General features: G+C 41.7%; 1 protein-coding gene across 1 annotated transcript; it reads right to left on the bottom strand.

Moving 5' to 3' along the window:
• Window positions 1–5,211: 5,211 nt before the first annotated feature.
• Window positions 5,212–12,597, bottom strand: LOC136484317 (uncharacterized). The gene is made up of 4 exons (XM_066481567.1): window positions 12,465–12,597; window positions 12,109–12,199; window positions 10,073–10,265; window positions 5,212–5,695 (listed from the first exon to the last, which is right to left on the bottom strand). Exons 2-4 carry the CDS (start codon window positions 12,160–12,162, stop codon window positions 5,565–5,567), a joined length of 378 nt encoding a protein of 125 aa, XP_066337664.1. The 5' UTR covers window positions 12,163–12,199; window positions 12,465–12,597; the 3' UTR covers window positions 5,212–5,564.
• Between the last annotated feature and the right edge of the window lie 2,560 nt (window positions 12,598–15,157).

Raw genomic sequence — 15,157 nt, 5'->3', positions numbered from 1 at the left:
CCATCTTCTTATCATCATCATTATCCCATGAACCATCATCTTCACTTGATGTATCTTGCTTGGCCTTGCCCTTGGATGATGAATCGGCTTTGAATGCCACACTCTTCTTCTTCTTATCCTTCTTCTCATCCTTCTTTTCTTCCTTTTCATCATCATCTCTATAAGCATCATCGGTCATGATATCTCCCAAGATTTGGTTTGGTGTCATTGTGTCTAAACCGGTTCTCACTAGCAAGGTGACCAACATACCAAATCTTGTGGGTAAGCATCTCAAGAACTTATAGGAGAAGTCCTTGTCCTCCACCTTTTCACCAAGTGCTTTGAGATCATTAACAAGCACTTCTATCCGATGGAACATGCCCGACACACTCTCATCTTTCTTCATCTTGAAGCTAGTAAATTTCTCCTTGAGAATGTATGCATTTGCATCCTTTATTGCCTTGGTGACCTCAAATGATTCTTCCAACTTCTTCCAAGCTTCATGAGCCATCTCAATGCTCTTGATTTGCTCAAATGTTCTTCCATCAATAGCATCATGAATAACACTAAGAGCAATGTCATTATTTTGGAGAAGCACTTCTTCGGCCATAGTGGGATTCTCTGGATTAGCTATCTCAATTTTGGTCTCCACCACCTTCCACACTCTTCTATTGATTGACTTGATATGAGTGGTCATCTTTGACTTCCAATATGGATAATTTGTGCCATTAAATTGGGGTGGCTTCTTAGTGTTGTTGATTTGAGCCATTTTGACACCGAATGTTGTTAAGCCTTAAATCACGGTGACCATAGCTCCGACACCACTTGAAAGGTCCTAATGGCTAGAGGGGGTGAATAGCCTATTAAAAATTTCTACAGCAACACTTAGCAAAGATGTTAGACAATTAAACGATGAAGCGAGTGTTGCGCTAGCCTACAAAAATGCAAGCCACCTACCACAATTCTAGTGTCTATGATCTCTAAGCACACAATGGCTATGTCACTACACTAAGTTAGTGTGCTCTAAAATACTAACTAAAGAGTCACACTAACCACTAGACCCGACATAAGCTTGCTCTTAAAACTAACTACACTAAAGAGCGAAGCAATATGATGGAGCCAATCAATCAAGAAATCATCGAAACAAGATGCCACAAGATTTTTTACCGAGGTTCACTTGCTTGCTGGTAAGATAGTCCTCGTTGTAGCGATTCACTCACTTAGATATTCATGCGCTAATTGGCATTACACGCCAAACCCTCAATAGGGTGCCGCACAACCAACACAAGATGAGGATCACATAAGCCACGAGTAATCCAATAGAGTACCTTTTGGCTCTCCATCGGGGAATGATCAAGAACCCCTCACAATCACCATGATCGAAGCCGGAGACAAGCACCTTCCTTCACTCGACAATCCTCGCTGCACCAAGCCATCTAGGTGGTGGCAACCACCAAGAGTAACAAGCGAATCCCGCAGTGAAACACATACACCAAGTGCCTCTAGATGCAATCACTCAAGCAATGCACTTGGATTCACTCCCAATCTCACAAAGATGATGAATCAATGATGGAGATGAGTGCGAGGGCTTTGGCTAAGCTCACAAGGTTGCTATGTCAATGCAAATAGCCAAGAGAGTGAGCTTGAGCTGGCCATGGGGCTTAAATAGAGCCCCCTCGAAATAGAGCCATTGGGCTCCTCACTGCACACTTCTCAGGGCGACCGGACGCACCACCTTCAGCGTCCGGCGTCCGGTCGCTGATTCGCTGCCACGTGACTTCGCTTCAAATATGCGCCGTCAGATTCCAATAGTCAATTGTGCCTATGCCTTACTTAAGTGATGACCTGACGCACGCTCACGACGACCTGACGCGTCAATGTCACATCCGATCGCACACTCGACCGAGCAGCGAAGCCTGCGACCTGACGCTCCATGGACTGACCGGACGCGCCACCAACGTGCCATCCGGTCACTTCTAGAGAGCTCCTCGAGCGGCTTTTTCGTGACCTGACGCATCCGATCTCCACCGACCGGACTCGCCCAGAGTCAGGTCTTCACTCGAGCCACGCACCAACAACACGTCACCATACGTCAGCAATAACCGGACCCTACCCCTGCGCGTTCGATCGCCATTACGCGCCAAAGTCCGTTCACTGGCCGAAAGCAGCGCCACCGAGCCAACACTGACCGGACGCGCAGATCCAGCGTCTGGTCCTGCGTCCGGTTAGCTCTTCACCAACTTCACCACCCTTGCTCAAATGTGCCAACCACCAAGTGTATCATCTTGTGCACGTGTGTCAGCATATTTTCACAAACATTTTCAAGGGTGTTAGCACTCACTAGAATCTAAATGTATATGCAATGAGTTAGAACATCTAGTGGCACTTTGATAACCGCATTTCGATACGAGTTTCACCCTCTTAATAGTACAACCATCGATTCTAAATGTGATCACACTCGCTAAGTGTCTCGATCACCAAACCAAGAAAGCTCCTATCAAGTTTCACATTTGGCTTGAGCTTTTTATTTTTCTCTTTCTTTTTTTTCAAGTCCAAGCACTTGATCATCATAGTCACCATACCATCATCATGATCTTCACCATTGCTCCATCACTTAGAATAGTGCTACCTATCTCATGACCACTTTGATAAACTAGGTTAGCACTTAGGGTTTCGTCAATTCACCAAAACCAAACTAGAGCTTTCAACTTTATACTAGCATATTTAAAACATTATAAACTTTGTACTAGGTTTATAACTTTGAGATTTTAAAACTCTACACCTAAATTCAGGAACTTTATTTTAGCTCATTTCAAACTTTGTATTGATATGCTATGAACTTTGTACACCTAAAAATGGAACTTCGTAATTCGAAACTTTGCACTCCATGTTTTGGAACTTTGTACTATAACATTTGAAACTTTATACTCCTAGGCACTAAACTTTATCATCACGAAAATTGTTTCGAAACATATCCAACATGGATCTATTTTTATAGATCTCGTCATAATGAACGTAATGGTGAAAACAGAATTAAAAATAGATGCTTGACAAAAAAAGTTATCACATTTTAAAGTTTGTATACCGTTTTGCAAATGCCAAAAAAGCATATCTGATACACAACACGTGGTCCGCTCTCTTCCCTGCATCTCCATCCACGCTCGGTCCCCGCTCCCCCGATACGCCACATGTCTGTATACTATTATATGGTGGATTCTCCATGCGCCACGCGTCCGTGCGCTGCTATATGGCAGAGCGCACGCGCGTCAACTAGTGATTGGGGGCGGCCGGCGGTGACCATGACGATGAGGTGACTGATTGACCGCTCAGGATAGAGCGCGATAGGAGGGGTTGACTGGCAACCATGACTAGGCCCACCTACAGTGTCACAAGGCTGCTGTGCCGCTACGGTGGAATGGAACAGGGCCACCATGGCCACCTTATCTGGGAATTTTTACATATTTACCATCGTGGCGATGGGAGTGGTATAAGAAATACCATGTCAGTGACTCATGTGTCAGTGACACAGTGTAAGATATCATCCGTAATAGTGGTAAATATGTAAATGCCCCCTTATCTGAGTAGGGGAAAGTTTTTTTTTTAAAATACTACTCATCGGAAACACTACTTACTAATTTTTTAAAAAGTTATAATATCTTTAAGCTTGGATCGACTATCAGCATTCGTAAATATATGCTTATTCACGTTATTAATTGATTACAAAAAAATACTACCGTAATATATTTTTAAATATCTTTTATATGAATATTGAAGGGCGGGCCTGGTGCAAGCGGTAGAGTCTTACCGTCTGTGACCGGAAGATCTCGGGTTCGAGTCGTGGTCTCCTCGCATTGCACAGGCTAAGGCTTGCCACTGACACCCTTCCCGCACAGAGCGGAAGCTCTCTGCACTTGGTACGCCCTTTTATATGAATATTGCTAGTCAAGTTAAAAGAATGGAGTTTAAAAAACATAGATGGGTTTATGTTTCTGATGGAATGAAGCATGACACCAAGAAAACTACTCCATATATCGCTGCTTTGGACGACTCTTGAACAATCAAAGTTATCTTTATAACTCAAACTGCAAGATCCATGTGGAAGTTTAAGGTTGTAGATTAAAATAAACTAGTCTAAATAAATATATTAGTTCCACGATAATAAACAGCATTGTTGAAGAAATATCTTCAAAACTATTCCTCTATTCTGAATTATAAATCTTTTTGGCTTTTCTAGATACATATAGATTTTACTCTGTATCTAGATATTCCTCTATTCTGAATTATAAATCTTTTTGGCTTTTCTACATACATATAGATTTTACTCTGTATCTAGATATAGCACACATCTAGATGCATAGCAAAATTTATATATATAGAAAAGCCAAGACAACTTCCATATGGAATAGATAGATATATGCTTATGTTTTAGACTTCTAGCAACAAGAGTTTGTAGCAATGACCAACTTAAAATTTCTAGGACTTGAAAGCTATTAGCCAAACAACAGCAGACTACTAATATTGCTACTTCTTGGACTTAACTTTTTTTTTAACAAACAGCATTGCTAGTTTTCGCAGAGGGGCTATTGTTCCATCTAAGTTTTCCCATATATTTCTACTATCTTTGTTAGGAGTGCTTCAAACGGTTTTGTAGAAAAGTTCAGAGCCCAGATTAATTTATCTCAAAGGGAATTCGTCGGAAATGAACTCTGTTCTCCCCTGCAATTTCACCTGGAAGTTGGAACTCCTCCGTTTCCTCTCTTCGCAAAGAGAACCAGAGCAATGCCCAAACTTTCTAGCAAACATGATATCTTAAAGGATCTCAATCTGATAAAATCTAGGAGCACTAGCTATAAAAACAATATTTTGCAGATCATCATACCGATCGATCACCAACTAATCACTGTCACAAAATAAATGTGCTTTCCTTTACATAGTTTATTCATCAGATAAGCAATACCAACTGCTGCAACTAGCAGGAACTTTTTTCTAAGGCCAGCATCAGCAATTCAGCACCACAATCTCTCATGATCCTTATTTTGTGGAACCACAAGCTTGTGCCCAATCAATATAGCAAGCAATAGGTCGGCATCAGCATCACAATTCCTCATTATCCTTATTTCACACTCCTGTTGCCAGCAATAGTGACCCTTATCGTTCATGGCAGGCAATGCCATCTCTTATAGCCAGAAAATAAAGGAACATTTTGAAGAAGATACTCGGGGCATTTTAAAGAGGCCAACTGCAAAACACGCAAAGCATATGTATGTATTTTCGTCGTCTACACCGTCTTACCATCTCGAACTCAAATCCACAACCCTATACATGGAAAATAAACAAATCAACAAACACACGCATGTCACACACGACGACTATAAGGCAGGAACACCTTTCAAGAACATTGAGACCTATTGCTTGCTATATGGTACACAGAGAGAGAGAGGCGCCTTAGTAAGGCCTACGTCCCAGGGACAGGGATGGTGGCAGCAGGCCAAGGCAAGGCGAGGTGGCTGACGGCGAGCCTGCTAAGCTTCCAGCATCAGGGAGACAACACGGGACTGCAAGTTCCGTGGCTGAGGGCAAGCCTGCTAAGCTTCCAGCTTCAGGGATACAACGCGGGACTGCCGGTTCCGCTTGGCCACCCGCATGAACACAACAGAAAGGCATGATGGCGCCCACCATGGCCTGCGGACTTCCTGCTCTCCTTTCAGGCAGGCAACTGGCGAGAAATAGGACTAGGAGTTAGATGAAACATTCAAGCATGTATTTTAGTTTACATTGTGCAAGTGCAAGACAGAAAATACTATAAAATTATCACCAGATTGCAGGAGAGCCAAATAAATGCTCAGTTGTTTCAGGTTCCAGGAGGAACATATTTGACAAAGCCGACTGATAACACTTATCATAGTTTTACAGACTAAAACAGATAACTAGCTTCCATGATATCTCCCTTTTGCCTTGGACCCATGATTTTATTTCTCAAAGAAAATGATTTGGTGACTGAATTTTCCATTTTTTACTTCATATACTAGTCTGGGTTACTGTTGGACTGTGCTAAATGTACTGGCCTCAAGCTGCACTCTGAAGATTGGAGCTCTAGAAAATCAAGATAGACCTGTGGGCTATGGCTGTGGCACTGTAACCGTGCTGCTGAAGTCATAACTGTACAGTGAAATGTCATGGTCATAGGTCATCTTAGATTTCAGGTGATTGGGCCATGCCTAATCAAATCATCTGTGCATGTGCAGGTGTTTGAAAACTCCGCCTATGGTGGGGCGCCTTTGGTGTCCCAGCATAGCAGGTCCCAAGCCCTGGTAAAGGAGGAGGGTTATGTTAGGCGCGGCGAGCCAATGTAAAAACTTAGCCGCTTTAATGGAGATGAAACCCAAAAGAATCCCATTGGGGCGTAACCCTCTTAGCGACGCGCCATGTCGGAACCCAGGTATGGTGTTAAATGAGCAAGGGCCGGGTCGTCACCCCCGTGACGCGCCATGTCGCGATCTGGTGAGCAAGGATTGGGTCGTCGCATCCTTAGTGGCGCGCCACATCGGCGCCCGGGTGTGGTGCAAAATGAGTAAGGGTCTTCACACCTACCTCGGCAGGTGCGAAGGGTAAGGAAGCTAGTCGAGCCGATTAAGATCCGTTTAGGTAGCTGGAATGTAGGGTCCCTTACAGGTAAGTTAAGAGAGTTAGTGGACACAGCGGTTAGGAGGCGTGTAAATATCTTATGCGTCCAAGAGACTAAATGGAAGGGGCAGAAGGCGAAAGAGGTGGACAATATCGGCTTCAAGCTCTGGTACACAGGGACAACTTCAAATAAAAATAGAGTAGAAGTTTTAATTGATAAGAGCCTCAAGGATGGTGTGGTGGAGGTGAGAAGGTAAGGGGATAGGATCATCTTAGTTAAACTTGTCATTAGTGATATGGTCTTAAACGTAATTAGTGCGTATGCCCCCTAAGTAGGCCATGATGAGAGTGCTAAGCGGCTTTTCTGGGAAGACTTAGATCGCTTGGTTAGAGTTGTCCCCAGTAGCGAGAAGCTCTTTATAGGAGGTGATCTTAATGGCCATGTAGGTACATCAAGGGCAGGTTTCGAGACGATTCATGGGGGTTTCGGATATGGTAGTAGGAACCAGGAGGGAGAGGAAGTCTTAGACTTCGCCATAGCTTTTGATCTGATGATAGCTAACACTTTCTTCCGTAAGAGAGTCCCATTTAGTGACCTTTAGTAGTGGCCAGTACTCTAGTCAAATCGACTTTGTCCTTACAAGGAGGGATAAACGAACATGCGTGGACTGTAAGGTGATACCTGGAGAATCTGTGGTCGCTCAACACAAGCTGGTGGTGGCTGACTTCCGCTTTCTGGTGCAAGCTCGTGGGAACAAGCAAGCTAGGTTTGCTAGAACGAAGTGGTGGAAATTAGAAGGGGAGGCATCACAGGTCTTTAAGGAAAAGGTCATTGAAGAGGGCCCTTAGAATGATGAAGGCAATGCAAATAGCATGTGGAAGAATGGCAACATGCGTTCGGAAGGTTGCTTCAGAGGTGCTTGAAGTGACCAAAGGGAGCGGATGCGACTCGAAAGACACTTGGTGGTGGAATGAAGATGTGCAAAAGGCTATTAAGGAAAAGGAGTGCTATAAGCGCTTGTGTCATGACAGGTGTACAAACAACATAGAGAAGTACAAGGTGGCAAAGAAGACTGCAAAACGAGCGGTGAGTAAGGCAAAGGGGCGGACCTATGAGGACCTTTACCGACGTTTGAGTACGAAGGAATGAGAGAATAACATTTATAGGATGGCTAGGGCTCGCGATAGGAAGACAAGGGACTTCAACCAAGTCAAGTGCTTAAAGGATAAGAGGGAGCAACTCTTGGTGAAGGAGGATGAGATCAGACATAGATGGCAAGAGCATTTTGATAAATTATTCAATGGTGAGAACGAGAACACCACCGTTCAGCTGGACGACTCGTTTGATGACACTAACAGGCGCTTTGTGCGGAGGATTCAAGAATCGGAGGTCAGAGAAGCCTTGAAAAGGATGAAAGGGGGCAAAGCGATAGGCCATGATGGTATCTCAATCAAGGTGTGGAGATGTCTCGGGGATATAGCTATAGTATGGCTAACCAAGATGTTCAACAATATCTTTCGATCGAACAAGATGCCTGAGAAGTGGAGAAGAAGCATATTGGTATCAATCTACAAGAATAAGGGAGATATCCAAAGTTGTACTAATTATCGGAGAATTAAGTTGATGAGCCTCACTATGAAGTTATGGGAGAGAGTCATCGAGTAGCGCCTGCGAGGAACGACGCAGATATCAACAAACCAATTTGGTTTCATGCCCGGAAGGTCAACCACAGAAGCAATCTTCTTAATAAGACAAGTTATGGAGCGGTTTAGAGTGCAGAAGAAGGACCTCCACTTGGTTTTCATTGACTTAAAGAAGGCTTATGACAAGATACCAAGAAATGTTATGTGGTGATCTTTGGACAAACATAAAGTCCCATCAAAGTACATGACCCTCATCAAGGACATGTACAACAATGTTGTGACTAGTGTTCGAACAAACGATGGTAACACAGATTACTTCCCGATTAAAATTGGACTTCATCAAAGGTCAGCCTTAAGCCCGTATCTCTTTGCCTTGGTAATGGATGAGGTTACCAGGAACATACCAGGGGATATCCCTTGGTGTATGTTATTCGCTGATAATGTAGTGTTAGTGGACGAAAACCAGGCGGGAGTAAATAGGAAACTAGAGTTATGGCGGTAGACCCTTGAGTCTAAATGTTTTAGATTGAGCAGAACTAAAACCGAATACATGAGATGCGACTTTGACAGAGTTATACGGGAGGAGAGATATGTGAGTTCGGAAGGTCAAGTAGTGCCTAAGAAGGATACCTTTCGGTATCTGGGATCGATGCTACAGAGGGATGGAGATATTGACGCGGACGTTAGCCATAGAATCAAAGCAAGGTGGATCAAGTGGTGACAACCTTCTGGCATTCTCTGTGACAAAAGGGTACCACAAAAGCTAAAAGGCAAGTTCTATAGAACGGCGATTAGACTGGCTATGTTGTATGGAGCAGAATGTTGACCTACAAAGATTCGATATGTTCAACAACTGAGTTTTGCAGAAATGCGTATGTTGCGATGGATTTGCGGTCACACAAGAATGGATCGAGTTCGGAACGATGATATACGTGATCGCCTAGAGGTAACACCAATGGAAGAAAAGATTGTCCAACATCGGTTGAGGTGGTTTGGCCATGTCCAAAGGAGACCTCCAGAAGCACCAGTGCATTGTGGAGTCCTAAGCCAAGCTAATAATATGAGGAGAGGTAGAGGAAGACCGAAATTGACATAGGGGGAGGCAATAAAAAGATATTTGAAAGCTTGTGATATACCTAGAGATCTATGTTTGAATAGGAGTACTTGGAAAGCAGCTATTGAAGTGCCTGAACCGTGACTTGGGTTCTTGGTGGGTTTCAACTCTAGCCTACCTCAACTTGCTTGGGACTGAAAGGCTATGTTGTTATTGTTGTTGTTGTATGTGCAGGTGTTTGACAAGGAAACCACGTTACCTACTGACATCATTGAGAACAATAGTAAACATTATATAACTAAATCATAAAGTTTGCCACACAATAAAAGAAAATGTATGCCTTGCATTTCTACAATAAAGTGACATTTATATTTATATACTAATTAAGCATTAGTTAAAACGTCACCCAAACCATAACCTGAATTTTCTTTTTGCTAAGTTACCAACATGAGGTCCCAAGTTCTATAAAAGGAGCTGGTCACTAAGAGCACATAATTCAAGAACACTATAAGCCTGAAAATTAAGCTGCTGCCAGTTGCATTAAAAAAAAAAAAAGCTGCTAGAACTTTACAGTATTTCATTTGTTAAGATAGGGAAGTATTGCTAGGGGAAAGAACATTTTTCTTCACTGTTTCACACATGTCAAAAGCTATGCAAACTCAAAAGAAAACTGAAGAAAAAAATCTCAAACACTAATGGGCATCATATAATCGAAATATGCATAGGTAAACTCTTCTGAAGCGCAAGAGTAGAAGCAGCAGAAATTTGAACCTTTGATGCGTCTCAACTCTTTACAGAGGGTGATAAAATCTCCCCACTTCATATGACACCGTCTTATAAACCGAAGAATCTGTTCAGTAGTGAACATCGACAGGCTTTCTAGATACTCTCCATTGACACCATTCTCTTCAAAAGTCTGTCGATAGCTTCCAAGATTATTTTCCTCCAACCATAACCCTACATCCTGCAGCACAGTTATGGTCTGCGTCATTGTACATTTGTACTTAGATCTATTTGTAAGCAATGATCTATACTGGGTCTACTGTCAGAGAAAGACCATTTAGCACTTTGTACACATTATTTCACACTCATATTAGCTTCCTTATACAATGCACACACTCATTTTAATGAAAAAGTTAAAAAGGGGTAAGTTTGGATGGAAGGATTAGCAACCAGCTGATCCATAGAAACCAGATTTAGCAAAAATATATATATTTTTTTTTGTGTATTGTGAGCACCATTTATAGTCTTATATACAATGAAAAGGGTAGCATGGCCAGTATAACCTTAGAACTCACAAAAGAAGGTCCTTGCATAACAACACCAAATGTTTGAGAATTTCTAACCTCTCTACCTCAACCAGGCATGCAATCATTTCTCACCTTGACCTTTTTTCAATGCTAAACCTATAATTTCCCCTTATGATTATACCTTCAGTACTGCAAAAGTGCAAATACATCCCTTGCTAGTTGGTAAAAGGTATCATTTTTCATGGCTTGCTAAATCATCTCCAGGTCAAGCAGCCTAATACACTTTTGCAAAGTTGCAAAAGGAACAAACCAGCTCCTTTTCCTAGCTAAGATCATAATACCAAAAAGAGGATAATTTTTCTAGTTTGCTGGGGCATGTAGGCCATTTGTGCTGGGAAAAAAATGCTTAACTAGTAGAGCAGAATGAAAAAGTTGATTTGAACACGCAAGCACGATTGTTCGTTTAGTATCAGGTCTAACAGGTGTCATCACTTATCGACAAGAAATTCAGTTCCAAGGTAAATAAAGCACAAATTTGTCGAAATCAAAATAACAAGCCCATTTCTACAATAATTGTTTTCCCACAGACAGCTAAAGAGCCAAATGCTTACTTTGACAGGTTCCATTAAGTTAGAAATTCCTAAAATGTCAAGTTGTCAATAGACAAAATGGTAAATCAGATTCAGCACAAGCACTTTCCCAACCGCTCCCCCCCTGCCTCACTCAATTTATACTGTTGTTCTCAGCCAACAATGATAGATAAATGAAGTTTTAAAACAGTGTGGCAGTACCTTTCATTTAGTTAAAGTCATTGCAAATCTCTCATTTGCAATTATCTAAAAGCCGGAAACCTACATTAACAATAAAGCTAGAGAAGGAACAGTCCATGCTTCACAAAAGAATGTTCCTTGCCAGCATCCCAATTATGTTATCCACAAGGCAAAATTACATGTTTTCTTTGTTTAGCAGTATAGTTTAAGGAGTGCGATGGTATGTGAAACTGCAGAGACATGTAAATGATCCCCTCAGCAAATTAGTAAAAGAAGTTACAGAATGAATTCTATAAAAGTACAAATTAATCAACAAAAGTTGTAGGACCACTGATTTCCAAATTTTATACTGTACTACCCACACAAATGTGAAAAAAAGACAACATATAAACAACAGAAATTTATGACCTTACCACACAAAAGAAATTCAGTAATTGGAGGAATATAAAAGTTAAGGCAAAAGGTACTCCCAAGTGCCATAGAGTGAACAATGACTATCCCTAATTCCCAAATCCCTTATTGGGTTAAAGAAGTAAAAGATGGCAAAAGGTACTCTCCAAGTATCATAGAGTGAACAATGACTATCCCAAATTCCCAAATCCCTTATTGGGTTAAAGAAGCAAAAGATTCACACTTTATATTCCGTATGTTACCCAGCACCCGAGTGTCCTAAAATTCGCAGGGAGATCAATCATGCATTTCGACATCCAAACTACTGGTATTCATGAGCCCTAAAATACCATTGAAACTGAAACTAAGAACAAAAAAACGATAGAAGTCGCAGCACTTGCACAGTCCAGATGAAGAAATCCAGCGGCTCCGGCGACCGTCCCCGGCTCATCTCCGCCTCCCTCCCAACCGGCGGCGAGGCCCTCCTCCTGCAAACAGGTCACCCCCGCTCAGATCAAGAAACGGCTCTGCCATGAGGCCAGAACCAGGGGCGGACCCAGTAAAGGACATGGGTGTACACATGTCACCCAATACTTTTTTTGCCAAAAAAAAGGGAAAAAAATGAAAGTTTGCAGGCACAATACATGTATATTACACTTGTAATTGGATCAGATCAGATCCGAATACAGATAGTTTTGGTTTGCGAAGTCGCGTGCTCGGTCTCCCACAGCAGGAACGAAAGAGAAGGCGTACCTGGCGGCTGCTCGTCGCCGGCGAAGGTACGCAAGATGGAGGCCTGGGAACCTGGCGTAGGGCGGCGGCGGCAGGGGCCGCCCAGTCGCCGCCACCAGAGACAGCGCACGGCGGACACGGGAGAACGACGAGAGAGAGAGAGAGAGAGAGAGAGAGAGTGAGAGTATGCCGGGGGAAACAGAGAAGAAAAGTTCACTAATTTCTTTTAGCCCCTGATGATCAAAGTGTCACGTCGGGCTACGAAGGGGAGGGGAGTTATATAACCACAGTATATCCTTAAATTATATATATATATATATGAAATAAATAAGGTACAATAGTCTCTAATTTTTTTAGCGTCTTCTTTCCTGCTCCCTCTCACCTAATTTATCAGTCAACGATCTCTAAATTTGGACACACTTAACATCTAGATACGTAAAAGGTGCTTTGAACGTAGACAACCAAAATGACTAATAAATAGGAACAGAGGGAGTTGTGGTTTTTTTATGCAGCCGATGTTCTAGCTAAACCTAGCCTTATTCAATACCAAAGTCAGAGTGCCTTACGTCGAATCCAATGATTAACTTCAAAACATTGAACATACCTAAAATCTAACATTCTACAACTAGTTCAAAACGTGTCTGAATCGATGAAAGAACATTTACAACATAGGATGCAAATTCATACCTCTAGTCCTTGATTTCCTCTTCACGACCATCGACGATGAGATCGATGACCCAAAGTAAATGTTCTTATTGGGAGTGCATAGAAGCACCCCTATGAACGCACCCACACAAACCCTACCCATATGAGCATCTTTAAAGACCGAGCTAACAAATCCTCAAGATTGATGAAGTCATCACAGGTGCCTCGTTGTCGACAGGAATGTTGCCTACCACTGAAGCCACAAACGCCGTTAAATCTTGGAGTTTTCGCTTCTACGGGGAGTCGGACACAGGACATGAGATGCTACCGAGGCTCTTGTAACTACCAGGCTACAGGCCCTAGCTTATGTGGGCATTCTCCCTCAACAAGGGCCATGTTGTTTGAACTACTTCAGCAGTATTATTCAGCGAACGAACAGTGTTTTCCTCTTACAACGAATCAGCATAAGCCAAATTTCAGCAAAACAAATAGGGCCAAGGTTTAGGTCTTGCTGATCTATTTATGGAAGCAGGATATAGGTTAATTATAGGTGAAGAAAGATGGACTATGGTCATGAAATTCATAGATGCACAATAATACCAAGTTATCTTTTAAGAGACTAGATTTTCTTCATTATCAACCATTGGCCATCTTTAAAAAATACTTTCTCTATTTCGAATTAGAAGACGTTTTAGCTTTTCTAAATATATAATTTTTACTACATATTTAGATATTATATACTATATCTAGAGACATATAGTACAATGTTTCTAGAAATAAAAACGTATTACAAGGTCCCTGGATGAAGTTAGCTAGGGTCCTTAGGCGTTAGGCGGAGTCTCCCAGCCTAGCACCTAATCCCTCTGCATCTAAAAAGAGTCATTCTCACTTTCAAAAAATCAACAACTTTTAAATTTGACCGAATATATTTAACAAAATAATAATATTTATGGTACATAATTAGTATCATTAGGTGATCGTTGAATATACTTTCAAAATAAACTAATTTGGAGATATAAATATCACGCGCATTTTCACAAACCTAGTCAAAGTTGTGAAAGTTTGACTAGCACAATTCCCATGGTGAGTCTTTTTTTTAGGGATGAGGGAGTAGCTTTTTAAGAACATTGTATATATGTGATCCATGTTTTCTTATTTATAATTTTTTTGGCATACAGGGACTGTAGAACCTCTGACTAATGCTGACACATTCTCGCAAACTTTAACAAAGTTAAAATATTAGTTACCTCTTAAGGGTCTATGTGTGGGACTGCTCGGCTCCATATTTTTCAGCTCTACTCTATATTTTTTAGCCAAACAAATGCAGTTTCACAAACTCTGCTCTAGGAAAAAAAATATGGAGTTGTGAGGGGTGCTCTAGAAACTCTAGTTTTTTTATGGAGCTGCTCTACAGTGAAGTTTGTGGAGCAGAGTTTGCGGAGCAATCTCAAATAGACCCTAAATGAACTAGCTTGTTGCAAAATGACCTCCTTTGGCAGAACTCTCCCAAGTTCTGCTCCTCGTGTCGCGTACTGTAACATGCACTATTCACACTGCCTAGATTTTTCTCTCTTTATCTAAATAAATTAGGAGCGAGTGAAGTAACTTTTTTTTTTGCTTCACCAACTCCGGCTCTACATGCGACATGCAGAAGCTAGAGCCGACAGAATATATGTTTTCTTTTGGCTTTTTACAAATTAATAGTAGCATGCATAAACACATGCTCCACAATCTCCAAACTAAACATATGCTATGACTGCTAGTTAATTTCATTCTTAGAATGATCAAATTAAAAGGATATTGTGATGTAGATCGCCTGATTGGGGGCATTTTTTTTTAATTGAAAAGGCGAAAAGTGCCAAACCGAGTAGAGGAGGATACATTATATATGATGAGGCGTAGTAGAGGACCAGAGAGCTTTGGAATTGATTCTTCAGGGTTTTCCTTTTTGTAACTCTTTGGATCTTGAAATTGGTTACATAAGTGGGACCACGATCATGATTCATGAGCTAGTGCGTACGTTCGTTGAATTTGACCCAAGGACAGCTCAACAATTTTCTAGAGAATGC

This window comes from Miscanthus floridulus, chromosome 9 (genome assembly GCF_019320115.1).
Source record: "Miscanthus floridulus cultivar M001 chromosome 9, ASM1932011v1, whole genome shotgun sequence".
Lineage (NCBI taxonomy): Eukaryota > Viridiplantae > Streptophyta > Magnoliopsida > Poales > Poaceae > Miscanthus > Miscanthus floridulus.
Note: the sequence above shows the minus strand (reverse complement) of the source record. Positions and strands in the feature narration are given on the sequence as shown.

Coding starts and splice junctions, on each gene's coding strand:
- LOC136484317 (XM_066481567.1), bottom strand. CDS start 12,162: ATGAGCCGGGGACGGTCGCCGGAGCCGCTGGATTTCTTCATCTGGACT. Junction 10,266..12,108: donor TCTTCATCTGGACTGTGCAA/GTGCTGCGACTT, acceptor ACTGTGCTGCAG/GATGTAGGGTTATGGTTGGA. Junction 5,696..10,072: donor AGAGTTGAGACGCATCAAAG/GTTCAAATTTCT, acceptor ATTTCTCGCCAG/TTGCCTGCCTGAAAGGAGAG.